Source organism: Rattus rattus, chromosome 6 (assembly GCF_011064425.1).
Source record: "Rattus rattus isolate New Zealand chromosome 6, Rrattus_CSIRO_v1, whole genome shotgun sequence".
NCBI lineage: Eukaryota > Metazoa > Chordata > Mammalia > Rodentia > Muridae > Rattus > Rattus rattus.
Genome location: NC_046159.1, coordinates 149,491,369 through 149,509,368, shown reverse-complemented (window position 1 = coordinate 149,509,368; position 18,000 = coordinate 149,491,369). Strand labels below are relative to the sequence as shown.

The 18,000-nt window shown below is 40.4% G+C and overlaps 1 protein-coding gene across 1 annotated transcript in view; it reads right to left on the bottom strand.

Annotated features, from left to right (window-relative positions):
• The window catches only part of Magi2 (membrane associated guanylate kinase, WW and PDZ domain containing 2), a 1,438,642-nt gene that overhangs the window by 497,868 nt on the left and 922,774 nt on the right, over positions 1-18,000 (bottom strand). The window contains 1 exon segment of the mRNA XM_032907059.1: positions 3,680-3,895. Coding sequence (XP_032762950.1) covers positions 3,680-3,895 — 216 coding nt within the window.

Below are 18,000 nucleotides of genomic sequence, written 5' to 3'. Positions count from 1 at the left end.
TGTGCACACATGTGTGCTTGTGTGTATGTGTGAATGTCTGTGTACATATATATAAGGGTTTGTGTTTGTATGTGCGTGTAATGTGTTTATGTGAGTCTATATGTGTATGTGTGTGGGCTTGAGTATATATATATATATGTAAGAGTATGTATGTGTGTGAAAGTGTTATGTTAGGATGTGCATGTGTATGTACGTGTGTGAGTGAGAGAGGAAAAGTGTATCTGTTATTAGAAAAATCAATACTTTTTGAGCTGCTGACCGATGTTTCCATTTATTTGAAGTCAGGATAGAAATACAAACCAGAACATGCTAGAACATGGGAAAGTTAATGTCATGGTTTAGATTTTTTTAAAATCTAATGTTTCTGATTTTTTAAAAATCATGAATTAATTGAGGAAGTATAAAGTCCCAATTCTGTAAAGACATGGTTTCTTACCATTTAAAAGAAAATTGTGTCTTTTCTTCTCAGGAGGCCAGTCAGGGAAATATGAATTACTTGAAAAGGTAGACTTAATGCTTTAAAATTACATTGCATCTAAATCTAAAGTCCAAAATTGATATATTGTGTACAATACAAGAATAGGATAGAAATTATGAAGCTAGAATATTCAAAGTTTTTGAGTGAAAAATGACAAGGAAAGGTATCTCTGGAATATTTGAAACGAAGCGGAAAAGAATCACTAGAGAACGCTAACAGAGGAAATTATGTTCCATTAACAGGGGAGGAGAGCTGCCTTAATTAATAAATTCCTTCCTTTACTTTAATAACGGTAGAATGAGAGAACGTGAGGAATAGTCCTCATGGCTGTGAAGTTGTGTGTGCTTTGTGATTTTTGAAATGTAATGAATCTGAGAGACATTTATCACACAGGAACAAGTCCCCTGAATTCTCAACAAACTTAAAGGTGATAAGTTAATACACAGATTGGAAATACCCAAGAGCCATAGCGAGATATGAAATAAGACAAGATTTGCACTTGTAATACATCTTAAAGCTTGCCTTTAAAATTTGGGGGAATATCAGAACAGTATTGTTTGAAACACGACCTCAGCTCCTGGTGCTTCAAGGGCTGTGAGACAGAGGTGGTGGCTCTTTATTCGGTCTTCACTTTGGTAATATGGAGGGCTTCTCTTTCAGGTCAAAATCGAATTGAGGTATTTTTTGATGAGGACAAGAAGAAAAGGGCATGGTGCTTAGGCAACCGTTCTCTAGAGTAGCCCCTCTTCTGAGAGAAAGGTGAGCATGCAGCTGTGAGTGCGTAGAGCCCTGGCTGACGACAAAGCAGACTCCAAGAGTCAGGAAGCACAAGGCACACAAGCAGACAGGTAAACACCAGGGTGGAGAGAGCAGATACCTTTGGTTTAGGAACACTTTAGACTCTGAGCAACTCTGGAGTTCTGCTGACTCTTGTCCTGCATTTTCCAGTCATGTATCAAATCTCTCTCATATACAAATTGCGTCGCCCCCTGACCTGTCTCCTCCCCGCCCCCTCCCCTCCCCCACCGCCCTGCTGAGAAGTCCAGAAACACTTCACAGGAGCTGAGGAAAGTTCTTGAAAACAGCGAATCCATGTGAGAGCCAGAAGAGGTCTTATACAGGCATTGCTTTCACATTGACTGAAAAGTGAGTCTGCCTTGGTATAAAAGGCTGCTTCCGAAGGCTGTCCCAATCCCACATGCTAACAGTGTGCGCGAGCTCACTACTGTGGTTCAGAACCAAGTCTGAAGTAGCCCTCTTGTTGATTTGCGGTCACATCTGGACACCTAAGTACTTTATCTTAGGGCAGTTTGAACTTCCATGTAATCTTTTAAAGATAGAATGTCCTTTATAAGTGGAATTAGTTTGATACAGTCCTAGAATTTTACCCATTTCCCTCTTCGAACCCTGCCAGACAGCGGGGAGACAAAACCAAGTGTAGCATTTGGGACCAAACCATAAAATTAAGTCATGTCAGGAAACCAAAACAAAAGGGGATAAAAAAAACAGAGAAAGATCTGAGTGCATACACAAACCACAGCCTCTGTGAACTCACATAAAACTAGGCAGGGGAGAGGCGCTGTGGCCGTTTCAGAGTGGGGCATTATTCACAGGAAAACAGCGAGATTCACTGCGGAGGACATCATTCTTCCGAGACTGACAGGGCCTCATTCACAGCACCAGGACTGATGGGGCATGCACAGCCAACTTGCCAAGCGGCACAGCACTGGGACGCAGGTCCCCAACGGTGAACTGAGATCATTGCTGAGGACACTCAGAGATCACATAAGGGACACTCTGTTTGCTCTCTGGGAGATGCAGTTCATCTGCACTAATTGCAGGCTTGGGAGCCTGGAAAAGGCAGCTCTGTGCCCACATACTGTATTCCCTTTGTTGGGAAGCTCTCATGAGCTGCTCCTCCAGGCATGTGTGTGTGTGTGTGTGTGTGTGTGTGTGTGTGTGTGTGTGTTAACAGAGCGACTGAACTGCCTTTAAAGTCTATGTGCACTTCTAATTCTTTGCCCTGGACTGACTCATAGCTGACGAGAGAAAGCTATCAGGGAATAGTGAATCACTATAGCAAGTAACGTATGTGAGAAAAGAAGTCCAAGAAATCCATCTACTAAAGTTTCTGGGAATTCACGTTTCTGAAGAATCTGACCACTGGAAAGAATGACATCTACTTGTCTATTTATTTTGGTATTTTCAACGTCTGGGTACTTGGGTGTTTTCATCTCTAAAAGTATGTATTTTAAAATAGACTTGCGTGCATTTGCCTTTATCTTTTGAAACACTAGAAGACAAAGCCAGGTGTAGTGGCCACGTCTAGGACCCTAGCACAAGGCAGTGAGACAAGTGCCCTCAGGGTTTGAAGCTCTCCTGGGACCCGTAGTGAGTGCCAGGGCAGTCTGGGCTACATAGTGATATCTTCTCAGAAACCAAACAAATATGCCAAACAACAACAAAACAAAGAAACAATAATAGCATAGGTTTAAATTTGGAAAACGCTGTTGCTGAAGACACCGAGTGATATAAAACGAGAATGAAACACTACAGTGCCCGTTTGGTTGTCTGTAGATGGTTGTGGCAGCTGAATAAAGCACCAAGACTCAGACCTTGACGTATTTAAAGACAGAAGCTGTAATGACGGTTTTGGCTGTCAACTTGATTGTTTTAAGAAGCACTAGGATGTATCTATGGGTAAAATATAGTCCGAGTCTTAAAATTATATTCTGTAGGTCTATAAACAATAAGCCTAATTTGGATGTTTATAAACTTTAACAAACAAAACAAACAATTTTTTTGTTTGCAAATTTAGAATTTTGAATAAACACTCCAAAGTTAGGGTTAATAATGTGAATATGGGAATTATATTCTAAGGGGTGAAAAGAATGTAGTGTGACAGTGGGGGTCCTTGCCTAGCATGTATGAGGGCTCACACATATAGTCCTTGTACCTCAAGAAACCAACAGCAACGAAGAATCCTACCTTTTCTATTCTATGTGACATCACAATCTTCTCTTTGTAAACACAATTGTGTGTGTGCACCCCCCACACATACTCAAACTTAGAACAATAAACTTTATATTATAAAAGACTAGAAAAATGCACATGCTATAAACAAACACAGGGAAATATGTCTTAAAGATGTAAAAATGTAACCAACAGCTGCTTATCTCGTAAAGACTGTGAAAGACTGACCTGGTGTTATGACGACGCCATTTCCGTTGACCACAGGCCTTTCTTCCTCCTCCTCCTCCGGTGGCTCTATACTTGCTTTCTCCATGTTGGTCACAGACTTATTTCTCTTCCGCTTCCCCTCAGCACTTGGAGTAGCTCCCGGGAGTATCTGGTCTGTTACATTTAATAATAATGGTGCTGGTTCAGCTGGAGGCTTTGGGGTGCCGTAATAGTTGTCTGCAACAGATATCCAAAGAGTCTATGGTCAAATCTTTCTCCCACAGGTGGGTGGGTGGTGTTTCAAGAGCCAAAATTATATACACTTGTATTCTATTCATCTACCAATTCACACATTACACATATGTGGCTTTAGAAGCACATATTACATATCTTTATTTCTATCTTACTGTGCTTTAATGGGTAAGATCAAGGCCCCATGCTAATTAGCATCTTTGTGTGTTTTAATGTGTAGGATGATGTCACAGGTGAGGCAGGTACAGGATAGAAGGAGGCCCGTCATTGGAGGAGAAGGAAGGATGGGCGGGAGAGAAGTTTAAAGGAAGTGGAGGAGACTAGGGGAGAGAGGAGGAGACAGGGCGGAGGAGAGGGGCTGAGAAGCCATGGCAGGACAAGATGGCAGGTGATGTTAAGATTCTGCTCTGTGTATTTACAGGTTGTTATTAATGTTCTCAAGGGATGGATGGTACCGGGCATTGTATGTTTAAGTGGGCAATTATATCTTACCAATTGGATCTAAGATTATTGTGTTGTGTGTTCTTTTATGTGAGGGTTTGAGTGTAGGAAAGTGTGCGGCTGGGATGTGTTTCCGCCAAGATAATCTAGCAGATATCTGGGCACCATGGTACAGAGCTAGCGGGGTAAAAGACACCGTTACTCTTTATTATTTTTATATTTATACAACAACTTAATGTATTGAGCTTTCAAGTTAGAAACTTAACGCATTGCTTTCGGATGGCATATAATTGATTTCAAATCATTTTAAGCCAGCTTCATACTAAGTCTTCAAATCTATTTAAGCCTTTTAAAAGAGAATGTTAATCATGGAGAGTAAAGGCAAACTTCGGGTTTGTTCTAATTTTCACATCTCACATCATTCTGCAAGGGCAAAGGACACTGTTTGTCTCTTGAGGGGGACTCTGGCTATTGCCCTGCCTAGCTGCCTCCAGGCCAGGTCCACGGTTCCCTTAGCCGCAGAAAGTAAGATGCTCCTCTCATTCCCCTTAAGGTTATCATAGCCCAGTTCTCAGAGCTCCAGTATCTGGGCTGTGAGATAATTCTCCTTCCTCCTCAGTCAGTGAGATTTCATTATTTGTGTTTTGTGTGAAGCCTAGAACCACTTATTTTTTTAACATGTTATTTAATATTCATATGTGAGTTTCATGTGCTTGGATCATATCCACACCCAATTTTCACCTCTTAAAATTGTACTTATTTCTATAGTAAGAAGGTGGCAGCATATAAGGGGCATGTGATAAATGTCTGTTGAATAATTCAAGTACACGTTTGCCTTTGCATGTTCAAGGGAAATTATTTTATTTAGAATGTTCAAAATTGTGATTAGCAAAGAACATAGGTGTTAATTTGAGAAATCGCTTTCAAATTTTAGCTACATTTTCACACACATGTTGGCGTGTGTGGCTAACGGAGTAATTGTGCTTTCGGAATCAGTTATCAAAGTCTTTATTGGTATTGACTGTGCATCAAAGCGCTCCTTTGCATGTTTGAGAAACTGTGATGCCTGCAGTAAGATTTTATCTTATAAGATGCTGAATGGCCTGCTATAGAAGATCAAAATTGACATCAAACACGTAATCATTGTAATGGAACATGAACCAAATTCTGTAAGGAGACAGACAAGAAAGGGAGTACAGCCACCTATCTGCATAGGTTACTGAAATATCTAGGAAAGCACCCTACTGTGGAGAAACAGCTCTTAAAGTCAAAGACACAGTGTCTTGTAGGATTGGGGTCCTGTGTCTGCTTGGGGAGGGAGGACTCGGCAAGTTTGACCAAGCTCATCCCACACCACCGCAGGGCTGTGAGAAGCTGCGGGACACAGCTCTGGGGATGAGTGTAGAACACAGTTGGAGCCGGCTCTGGACCCAGGCCTGCAAGGAGGCCTGGGCCATCTGACTCTTGGGCATCCAAGCACCCATGGTATGCCAGGAAGAGCTGAGAACTGAGTGGGGACCCACAGGGCTGGATATAGCCTGAGGCTGAGGGGGAAAAGAGAGCAGATGATCCAGGTGGTCCCACTTGGAGAGTCTTTGGCTGGATGGGGTGGTAGGCTTGGAATTGGTGGCAGCCACGGCTGGGAGCTGGGAGCGCAGGGAGGCCTTCTGTGAGAGATTAGGCAGCAGCTCCTTAGGTGAAGGGCTTCTCTATGGCTCCCCATGGAGGATCCCATGAAAAGAGGCAGTCCATGGTGGCAGGTGGATGAGTAAAACCGGACCCCACTTCTCAGAGTGAGTCTGAGATTAAACACTTTTTGCATGGAAGAGTGTCTGGGAAGGAAAGGCTATTGGCTAAGCCTCCGGGCCTTTAGGTCCTCATTATAATGGAGATCTGTCTTGACCTATGTGACAAACTGCCTCTGAGGGAAAGAAGTTCAAACTCTGCTCAGCGCCTTTGATTTGCCCACGTCTAGGGAAGTCACCTAGCAGGGTTGCCATTGGCTGAGCATCCCCACGGGGGTGGGGGTGGGGGTGGGGGGTGGGGGTTGGGAGGTAGTGTGAGGGGTGAGTGAGGCCATGGCAGATAAAAGGCCTGTTTTACTTTGATTTCAGAGGAGGAATCTGGTGATGACTAAACTTGGCTGTCAACTCAAAACGATTATAAGTTGACTCACAGATCAGGGTGAGGTGATTGGCAGGTGAACAACTGAAGGGACCCAACCTCGATATGGGTCTTTCTGATCAGCAAGCTCAGGGCTCAGGTAAACAACAGTGGGAGGAAAGAAGGAGCTGGAAGTACACACTGCTCCGGGTTTGCCTAGGGAGTTCCCATATGGCCGCTCCTGTCACGTGCAGATCTGCTTCCGGTGCTTCAGACCGTCAACCCCACAGATTGCTCCTAAGGCTTCTGGGATTCGAAACTCCTCGTTTGGAAGCTTTCAACTTCTTGGACTCATCAGCTATTGGCTTTCCAGATCCCCAGCCTGTACATTATTTAGCAGCTGCTTTAGCCAATCGAATAGCTCCTCTCTTACAGCTATGTAAATGTTTCCGCTGGCTCAATTCCTTTAGGGAACTCGAGGGCAAAGGCGGAGCCCTTTCTTCACCCTATCTTCTCTCTGTGCTCTGCACAGACAGTAAGGCCCTAGGGACATTAGGAAAGCAGATATAGCAAATGCTTTCTCTACAAGTTGTCCTTAAGATAAAGCTGGTAAGAATGGAGAGGAGCTTCGTAAACTGTAAAAATGCATTGGTTTTAATAGGGATGGAGCCCCAGGGTGGGATGAATTGAGAGGATGCTGTGAAGGACAACCGCGCCGTTCATGCTGTCCTGCTTACTCATACACACTCAGACAATTCAGAAAAGGTGCTTTCTTAAGTGCTTCTTCTACATGGGGGACTCTTGAAACAGGTGTCTGAGAGGATGACATACATGATGTTAGGGGTTAATAATGATTTGCAGAAAACTTTAGAGAGGCTCGACTAAAAATAGTAGATGTACGTACTCAATGAACTTGTATTTCAGCATTCTTTTTTTTTTTCTTTTTTCTTTTTTTTCGGAGCTGGGGACCGAACCCAGGGCCTTGCGCTTGCTAGGCAAGCGCTCTACCACTGAGCTAAATCCCCAACCCCGTATTTTAGCATTTTTAATGGCAAGCGAAATTCTAAGCACAGCATTGTACCTTCTGGGAAATTTCAATATATACTTATCAACTAGACGCAATGCCAAAATGGGAGGAAGCTCTTGCCTAGCTCACTGAACAATATGATTTTATATGGTGTCTGCTATCATGGACGCTCTTAGATATATACAGTACTAAGAAAACATATTAGGCTTCAGAATTTTTTTCTGTGTATCTTTAAGTTATATTCATAGGCAAATCGCCTCTTAGTAATTAGAAATAAATGCATAGACAGGCTAAAATATTAAACACTAGATCTCACTGAATTTATATTATTAAATAACTACATCTATTGGCGTGGTATGATTGTAAATTACATAGCAACATTCTTCTGTTACTGGTCTTACGAAATTATATGTGAGTTTAAATGCTCACGAGCTTACGGATGTGGAACCATTAGTTAAGGTGTTAAGATTCTCATTGTTAGAAAAATACCAGCTTGCAAAAGGTAACAAAATAATCTTCACGCTTTACCACACTAGACAGATATCATTCATGGAGAAGAACATATACACCAAGCCGGGAGTTTTATTGTATTGCTTAAGAGGAACCTAGACTAATAGTGAGGATCGTCTGGACAGCTGTGGAGCTAAGCCACTGAAATGACTCTATAATAAGTTCATAAAATCCATATGCAATAAAAAATGAGCCTTTGAGAAAACAAAGCACTATGTCTTCAGAAAAAAAATTAAGCATAAATGGTCTTAAAGAACAATTCAGGATTATTCTGCTACAAATGAAGGGCCTTTATGAATATTACCACTGTTAAGAGAACCTCTACTCCCAAAGCGCAAATAAACCCCTCAAAATATGATATAGTTCCCGGTGAAATAAATCTAACATTGAATCCTGTGCCCCCCAAGCCTGCTTCTTTAGATGCTTAGATTGATCCGGTTAAAATGACTAGTCACAGACGCAACTACAAACTGGGCACAGTGCTGTGAGTGCCTTGGCTGTCTCTGCCATCAGAAGGCTGAGGAGGAGGACTGCTTGGGCCAATGAGTTCAAGACCAGTACGGGTAACATGATGAGATTTATGTCTTAAAAGAAACATTTTTTATAAAGCAACTACAACCACCTTAACTATAATTCTTGGCAAGACAGCCAGTACAGTTTCTAGAGCTGGACACTTTCCGCCTATGAATTCTTCATTCAAATGTGCGTCATGATGACTTATTCATAGTATGATCACAGAGATCAATGGTAATATTTGTCATAATGAAATAGCATGTATCAGTGTAAACTATGGAGATCTGGTCGGTACTCGGCATCCATTTACCTTGAATATCTATGAGGCCCTAAGAAATGCACAGTTCCCTGCCCGTTATATATAAAGGAAGCAGTAAAGCTATACCTGCTTAATTTCAGAATTTTACCACTATTCTATTTTGTCACTATGACAAGAATACTTCATGTCCTTTAGCAGGAAAAGAGTCGTGAAGCAATTTTTTTTCAAAGCCAAGGTTGGTGAGCAGAGTATCTACTCCAAAGGAGAAAGGCAAGTTTGCTTTTTTTCTTCTCTCACCTAAAATTAAGTGTGTGTACACTCTGGGAAAAGGATATGGGGGACACCAGCTATCCGGGCCGCTAGTCAGTGACAGTCTTTGTGAAGAATGCTCTCCACAGCAGCCATCTAAATGAACTGTGAAAGCAAGTACCCTAATTCGCTATGATCACAAAGTGTTATGTAAAATCGTTCCCTTGATTCTGCCCCACACGAATATCTGTAAATTTGCATAGTCTTATTTAATCAATGGCTGGAAAATAAATGAGACAATTGTGTAAGGAAATCAATTGATTTCTCATCTAAACATTTATGTATCAATACTGTTTTAACCTGTAAAAATGTCGGTGCAAAAGAGTGAAAGGAGATAAAATGGGAATTAAAGGGTCAGGATATAAAATGCCAGCAATGTGCTTATTTCATTAGATATTTACTAAATGGCCATGGACGCTTGGCAGCTTCAGCTCATTTTTTTTGCAAAGGCAGTAGGGCAGAGACACACTACCTGGTTGTGAACTCAACTGGATTCCAGAAGGGTTTGCAAAGCCGAGCCCCAATCCACTATGGCCAGATCCATTCTGCAATCATCCAGATGAGAGGAAAATAGCTTTCTCAGTAACAGGCCAATACCCGAGGAGCACCACTGAATGTCTGCCTTTTCTGCATCTGACAAGACAACCTTTTGACAGAGCCCTTTGTCTGATGATGATAAGTGAAGGTTGCCATCTTTTTTGTTTTTTGTTTTTTTTTTCCACAACATCTTACTGGTAAGGCCAGTGTGGGAAAAGAAACAAGAAACCAATGAATCTCATGCTGTTCTGGCCATAATAGTAGTAGAAACCAAGATGCTACTTCCTGGAATACAGCACATTTTTTGCTATGCTGTTAAATTCTGCTGTCAAAAGGCTAGAAGCAAAGTGAACACCCAGAAGCACTTTTCCTAACATTCCTCACTACATAAATCAGGCACCGGATCGAAACATAATTTGGTTAATTTTTCACTTTAAATTGTAGATTTTGGTGTAAATTTCATTGTTGCAGTACTCGGGAGTATATAATAACATGTAGCGTTTGCATAAAAATGAAGATCAAGGAACTCAAGTAGAGGTCAAATTTATGAATTTGCTATTTTTTCCTTCAAGATACCTCATACATTAGTCTACACACACACACACACACACACACACACACACACACACACACACACACACACACACACACACACACACACATTGCTCTATATCCTCAGTGTTTTCCTTCCAGTTTTGCTAACCAGAGAAAACCAATTTTGAACGATGGCTCACTAGAAGAAATCTGGATCCCTACAGGGACTAAAGCACCATCCACAGCACTAGTCAGACCACTACTAGGATCCACTGGACTGGAGGACCAGCCTCTGTGAAGGGGATCAGTTGTTAGGGACCCCATCTCAGTTTTACAAATGGAAAACTAGATTGATAATTGGCTTTCTCAATGGTGTCTGGATGATTTGTCTCTGATACTAAACAAGGAGGTTCATACTTGCAGGTTCAAATATGAAAAAGCCCGCCCAAGCATAATAAACAATTATTCTAATTCACACCAGAAACTTGGATATTCACCACTGGTTATGGATACAAACTTAAACTTCAAGACATGCTTACCATAAGCTAGTAATGAAGACTGGGTTAAAAGTTGTACCCGGATCAGCAAAAGTTATGTCAGGAACAGGAAGAATTACAGTCATATGGCTACAGTCAGCAAGTAAGGAGATCTACAGTACCAGCATAGTCAAGTTCCCTAATTGTATAACCTACTAGAAAGTGAGTCAATAAGGCTCACTTCAGAATGACTTTTAGGGGATTGTCGGGGGCAGGGGAGGGCGTAAAGGGGATAGAAGGGGAGGGGCTTATAGATGGGAAAGGGGAGTGGCTAGGGGGCTTATAGACAGGAAACTGGGTAAGGGAATAACACTTGAAATGTAAATAAGAAATACTTGATTTAAAAAAACAAACAAAGAAAGAAAGGCTACATAACCATTGTATTCCCCCTGTCTGCAGGAACCAAGCTGTGCCTGAATGGGGTATGAAACTATCCATTTTTGGTTGCAGTTTTGATATCTAGGTATTCCTAGATATTATTGCTAGTCACAAAAACAGAAATATAGATGTGAGAGGATAAAAGTACATTTGTATAAATAAATATGAAAGTATCTCTAAAGAAAAAGTCTGATTTCGTGGTATTCCACTAACTTTGGCATGCTTTGTTTTCATTTTCACTCAGTTCCAGAATTGAAAATTTTCCCCTCTTAGTTTCCTCAGTAGCATCTTGCTAACCGGTTCGAATTTGTGTCTGTTCTGCATTTCTGTTGTTGAATGCTTTAGTCCTTGTGGTCAGTCGTATGTTATTTCAACTTGCCTTAAACTGGCCGAGACTTACTTTATGTTCTCATATATAATTGGTCTTGGAGAATTGAAGAAATTGTGCTCTTTTATATTTAGATGGAATGTCCTAATGATGTTTGTTAGATCCATTTGATATATGATACGTATTTGATGCATAAATGTTTAAACTGTTAAAAAAAGAATGCCTTTTTAAAACTATCTTTGAAGTTACAAATAATCTCATGTTCAGATTTGGGACTGAAAATAATCTACCATATCATTTTCTAACCATGTGACATATAGGCAGCAGGGAATTAAATGAGGGTCGTTTCTCTTAAACGTCTTTCTTACACATGTTACAAATGGGAATAGCATTCAAAATAGTATATTATGACCAGTACCAAAACAACAGGGTCCTGGATTTTGAAAACTCTGCATCGAGTATACATGACTACAGAAAATCTGAACATGCTGTTTTACATGTAGACTCAAACTGTTCTGTGAAATAATTCATAATCCCAGTACATGGATGTCAAGTAAGAATTGCGTAATTCTGGATCCGTACTAGCATACATGCGGTGCCATGCATTCTGAATCCCATCTTGGCCTTTTATATCATGCAGACTTAAGGACTCAGTGGCTTCTTGTAATGCATATGCATGTGCTTATGTCAGTCCATGGGAACAAGTACTTGCTATATATACCAGATATACAGCTCCAGACAGCCTAGGGGGACATTTCATTCATGTAGAGGATATCAGATACTATTCCCTTCATGGAAGCTTTTCTTTCAGTAATATAAAAAATTTAAGAAAATTTCATAAGTGAAGCACATGACATAACAAAGAAGTTGTGACAGAAAAGCTTCGAATAATGAAAAGAACTCAGGAATGCAAGAACAATGCCACCTGGACATCTTTCGAGAGAAATCACTTGAATTTTTACAATTATATGAAGAAGCAGAAGCACAGTTCCCAGGTATTTTCTACTGAAATGATATTAAACCACTTATAACAATATTTTGTAAAAAATAAAGTGATCTAGATATGAGATATGCATATAATTTAAAATTAAGGGATTTTCATTGCAAAATGCTCAAATTTGAAAATAATTTTACTAATTTACATTATCTAGTTTATTCAAGACAGCATTTCAACATGTAATAATGCAAAGTCATTTTTTAAATATTATTTATTTATGTATATGAGTACACTGCAACTGTCTTCAGACGCTCCAGAAGAGGGTATCGAATCCCATTACAGATGGTTGTGAGCCACCATGTGGTTGCTGGGAATTGAACTCAGGACCTCTGGAATAGCAGTCAGTGCTCTTAACCACTGAGCCATCTCTCCAGCCCCCTAATACGAAGCTATTAAAGCCACTGTTTACCTTTTCCATATTGTATCTAAAACACAATGTAAAGTTTATACCATCATCACTTTGTGGATTCAGTGTCTACGTTCAAAAGCTGGCCTGGGGTCAACAATGCAGTCCTGGAAACCCCCATCACTGAAAAACAAAACAGGCTCCACGTTATTACTCGAGAAACCCAGTTTTCTTAGGAGCAATGACTTGCCAGTCAGGATTTTGAAAGGTCTCATCAGGCTAAGTCCCAAATCGTGACAATGATCTCAGGCGATGCTACACCAGTGGAACCTTCTCCAGTTGCTTTGCTGTCTGGAGAACATGTAAAACCACAGGAAATAGAAGATGTGCTTTCCTTGGCGAAACGCTTGTGTCCTACTTCTTGGCCATTAACTTTACCTTAACTTAAAATTTTCCCTTTTAACTTTAATAGCAGGATGTAGGTGACACTGTGAATACAAAAACCTGAATGAGTGTTTCAAACAATAATCTACACATGCACTTCCGTGAGGACCCGACTCTGTTTATAAACGGGACTAACAGATGTTCTTTATAACTGATTTGTAACTCACGTTGCTGACTCTCACAAGCAGCCCTCCTTCCTGTGGTGGATGAGGTCAACGGTACCCTGACTTCAGCCTCCACAGGGAAGGGTAAGAGTGTCCAGCAGAAGCAGAGCTTCATGTGAGCCTCCCATTTGTCTTCTAGATTCACACCTCACACTCTCCTCAGACAACAATGCTGTTCTCGTCTTTCTTCCTTTTATTTCTTTTTCAGTTTGTGCCTCACCTAGCCTAGGCTGACCATAAACTTGCTTTACCACAAAGGCTGGCCTTGAACATGAAATCCTACTTTCTCTACCTCCCGAGTACTGAGATGTCAGGGAGTAAGTCGACATTGCTGGTTAAATTTTTCATTTTCTGTCTGATTTTAGGTATTATGTTACCTTCTTCTGTGCTTTGCTAAATTACAACTTTAGCACTCTGACCTCAATTTAAATTAGCATATCAATGAGTACAGACAGTTCCATAACACTTCGATTTTAACAGCATTACTAACTCTACTCTCAAAGGTTGATCACTGAATTTGGAAAGCAACTAGTCAAAAACTGGTGAATTATACTTCTCAGAAGAGCTCTTGGTGGTTTCAAATCATCACGGGTGTGTTTGTTAGACAGAGAAGAGGTGGCAATTACTTCCGGGAACATAAAAAAAAAAATAAGCAGGATATCTGGAAATATTTTTGACAAACAACATTGAGAATGAAATAGCTTATAATTTCAATTAATAACAATTTTACATGCAAATGTTTTAAGTAGAGCCCTATTCATCCATATTATTGAAGATATTTTCTCATGGCTAGTGGGTTGGTGAGTAAAAGAAATTGCTTCTATAGCCACGCTGCACAAATAAGAAAGTAGAAACAAAGTTTCAGTGAACTAGTAATGGAATTTTTAACCAGTCTTAGCAGATTTCAGAATTAATTATCTCAATTACATGTCTGTCTTCAAAAATTGTTAGAGGAACTGGATATTTCTAGAACAATATTACATTTCCTATGCAACGTTTACGGTCTGTCACGTGTTCACCTCTCTGTGGTGCCATTAGCTGTAATAGTAACACATTAGGAGACCACCCAGGCTTCATTTTGTCACTCATAACATCAATCCCTGGGAGGGGGGTGTTTTTCATTAATTTTATGTAGATGGTTGGTTAATGACTAAAGAAATCTGTCAAATATTAAATCTCTAATCTTCGGCTGGTAATAAAAGTTTCAGAAACAATAAAAACGAATGTTACTTTTGCTTGTAGAATGGAGATGTTCTGTAGTTTGGCATAAGAGGAAGAGTTCTGTGCATTTCTTTATATATGTTCATGTCTGTGTCCACATCTATGTCCGTCTGTCCGTCTGTCTGCCTGCTTGCCTGTTTATGAGAATATTGTGGGAGAGTTTCTACTACTAGCATCCTGAATGACCTTAGTTGCCACATTAAATTGCTCTGAACTTCAGTTTTCTGATTTGTGAAATTAAAGATTGAGTTCTGTCCCAAAATACTTCCATTTCTGAAATTCTGTAGTGAAAAAAATAAATAATGTAATGGGAACAGTTATATTTGCCTCCATGTCAAAAAGTTAGAATAAAACAATCCAAAAGCAAAAATTTCAATTACTTTAGAACCTCGAATCATAGACTCCCTTAAGATAAATATAGGTAACTGATTTGACTCCATCTTTTACTTCTCTGCACATTCCCTTCTCAGAAACTGGGTGTGGGTTAAGGCTTTCTATTTTCATCACAGGGCTTTCATTTGCATGCATCTTTGTGGGTGAGCTAGAACGTTCCAAAGTGTATCCCCCCAACATACCATTACTTTCTTGAAGGCCACACTGAAAAATTTCAAGTTTATATTTTTGTAAATGTGCCACTTGAAATTCTCTCCATGTTTTTAGAGAGACATGTTCACTGTGACCACCTGTGATCTCTCTTTAACCACAAGGTGTGGCTAAACTGAGCAGCAATTTACAGGGAGGAAATATTACTTATGTACAATAACAAAAGAAAAAAAGAAAAAAAAAACCACAAGTGACCTAAAAGAAAAAGGAAACCATGAGGTTTTAGAATCTACACAAAGGCTTTTCCTCCATGATCCTTCACTAACCTGCACCAATATACATACTGTCTATGAAAATCAATCTCATGATAAGGAAAATGCTATCAGCACTAATAAAATTTTATGTCATATAAACCAGTAACCAACTATCAACACTTCAAAGATATATATTTTATGCAGATATATCAGGCTCTACTACTTAACTTCTTACTAGTATTTTCCCTTTTATACCATTCCTATCATTTTATAATAAAGGCCTAAGAATGAATTTTTCATTACAAAAAAATAACTGAGTTCATGTGTAGAAGAACAACTATGTAGGTCAAAACAATGAACAAACGAACAAGGCAGAGGAATTGAACTTAGCTCGATGTTAGAGTTCTTGCCTTGTCCGCGTAAAGACACTGGATTTGAGAAACTTTTTGAATAAACAGAAAATAAAGAGAATAATTAGGAGAAGGAGGTTGTTCATATCCCTTGTTTTAAGGTTGAAAAATTCTATTAGGATCCTGAGGTAAATACTGTCCCACAGCAACACCTAATCTTTGTGTTTATACTTGGTGTTTGCACTACAACAACATAATAACCACGCGTTATACCTGGCTTTGAAAAGCTTGACATTTGGCTCGTTTGAATATAGATGACTTATAAGTATGACATTGATGCTAAATGTTAAAATTTAATCCACAGGAAAGAAGCAAAACACTGAATAATAAGTTTTGCAATGACAATAAGTCAAAATGATGCTTCCAGGTACACAAGATTGTAATTTAAAACTTCTTTTACAGTAAAAACTACAAGAGTCTAGAAGCATGGGATTTTATCTATAATTAGTAAAAGTAGATGGAAGTAAAGATAAAAATCAGTGTAAACGCCTAGGACAGCACTGGACATGATAGCAATAATCTTCTTAGTGAGATGAAAGTTCAAATGACACCAGGGGTAGTGAGCCCCTCCCTGGTTGACCCAGTCAATGGAAACTGAATGAGGTTCCCTTTGAGATGAAGGTTATTAGTGAAATAATGATGAAAGTGGTTACTCTGTTATAGTTTGAGAACACCAAGAAGAGTCTTAAGAGGCTTAAGAAGTCATGAAAGTGAATTGCTGCCAAGCAAGACTAATCATAAAGGGTTCATGTCACAAAAGTCCTTATTTCTGCATCAATTCAAGAGAATTGTGCTAGATATAGCAGCCTTGTTAGGCAGCTGTTTACTGTGAAGTCATGAAACACATCTTTCCATATGTTCCAGGATTTTAGAATGCTTTTAACAAGCAATCTGATGTTATTCTGATATGCTTTCCTTTGTAACTGAATTAGCATTTTCCCCTCACAGCTTGTAGTATTTATTCGTCTGCATTTTTGTTACGTTGACTACAAAATTTGTGGAGAAGCTCAATTTTGGTTATGTATATATTGGGTTTTAAATGCCTTTTTTATTTAGATGCTCATTTCTTTCTCTAGGGCTTAGGAACTTTTTTCAGCTGCAACTGCACGGAATGGATATTCTATGAGTCTAGTTCTGATCTCGGCCCTGTGGTCCCATTGAACTAAAGGTTTGGTGCCTTTATTATATCATAGGTCTACTGATAATGACTTCATGAAATTCATGGGCAAATGAATGAAACTAGGAAATATCATCCTGTGTGAGGTAACCCCAGACATTCACTAATAAGTGGATATTAGCCCCAAAGTTCACAGTGCCCATAATACAGACCATATGGATCATAGAAGGAAGGAAGACCAGGGTGTGGATGCTTCAGTCCTGCTTTGAGGGGGAAACAAGATAATTGTGGGAGGTGGAGGGAAAGGGGAACTGGGAAGGGAGAAAGAAGGGAGAGGAAAAAAGGGTGGCAGCATCAGGTCTAGAAGAGATGTGAGAGGGGCTGGGGATTTAGCTCAGTGGTTAGCGCTTACCTAGGGAAGCCAAGGCCCTGGGTTCCCCCAGCTCCTAAAAAAAAAAAAAAAAGAAGAAGATGTGAGAGAGGTACAGAGGTCAGGAAATCGAACAAAAAATATAGCAGGGGATAAGAAACTGGGGCTAGTCACCGGAGGGTCCTAGACACCGGGGAAACGTGAGGTTCCCAGGATCTAACAGGGATGACTTTAGCCGAAATGCAGAGAGAAGCGGGTGACAGAGCCTGTGGAGACCACCTCCAGTAGATAGGCACAGCTCCTGGTGGAGAAATGGGGCCACCAACCCATCTCAAAGTTTTTAAGCCAGAAATGTTCCTGTTCAAAGAAAGAACAGGGACAAAAAATGGAACAGAGCCTGAAGGAAGAGCCAACAAGGGACTGCCCCACCTGAAGGAAGGGCCAACTGGGGACTGCCTCACCTAGGGATCCATCATATCTGCAGACACCAAACCTAACACTGTTATTGTGGTCAAGAGGCCCTTGCTGACAAGAACCTCGTATGGCAGTGCCTTGGGAGGTCCAGCCAGCCACTGACTGATGCATAGGGATGCTTGGAACCAACCATCAGACTGAGCTCAGGGAACCTGCTGGGGGAACTGGCAGAAAGATTGGAGCAGAGAGGCGGATTGCAACCCCCTTGGAAGAACAACATAGGCTGGCCTGACCACCCAGTTCCCCCAGAGTCTAGAGCACCAACCAAAAAGTGT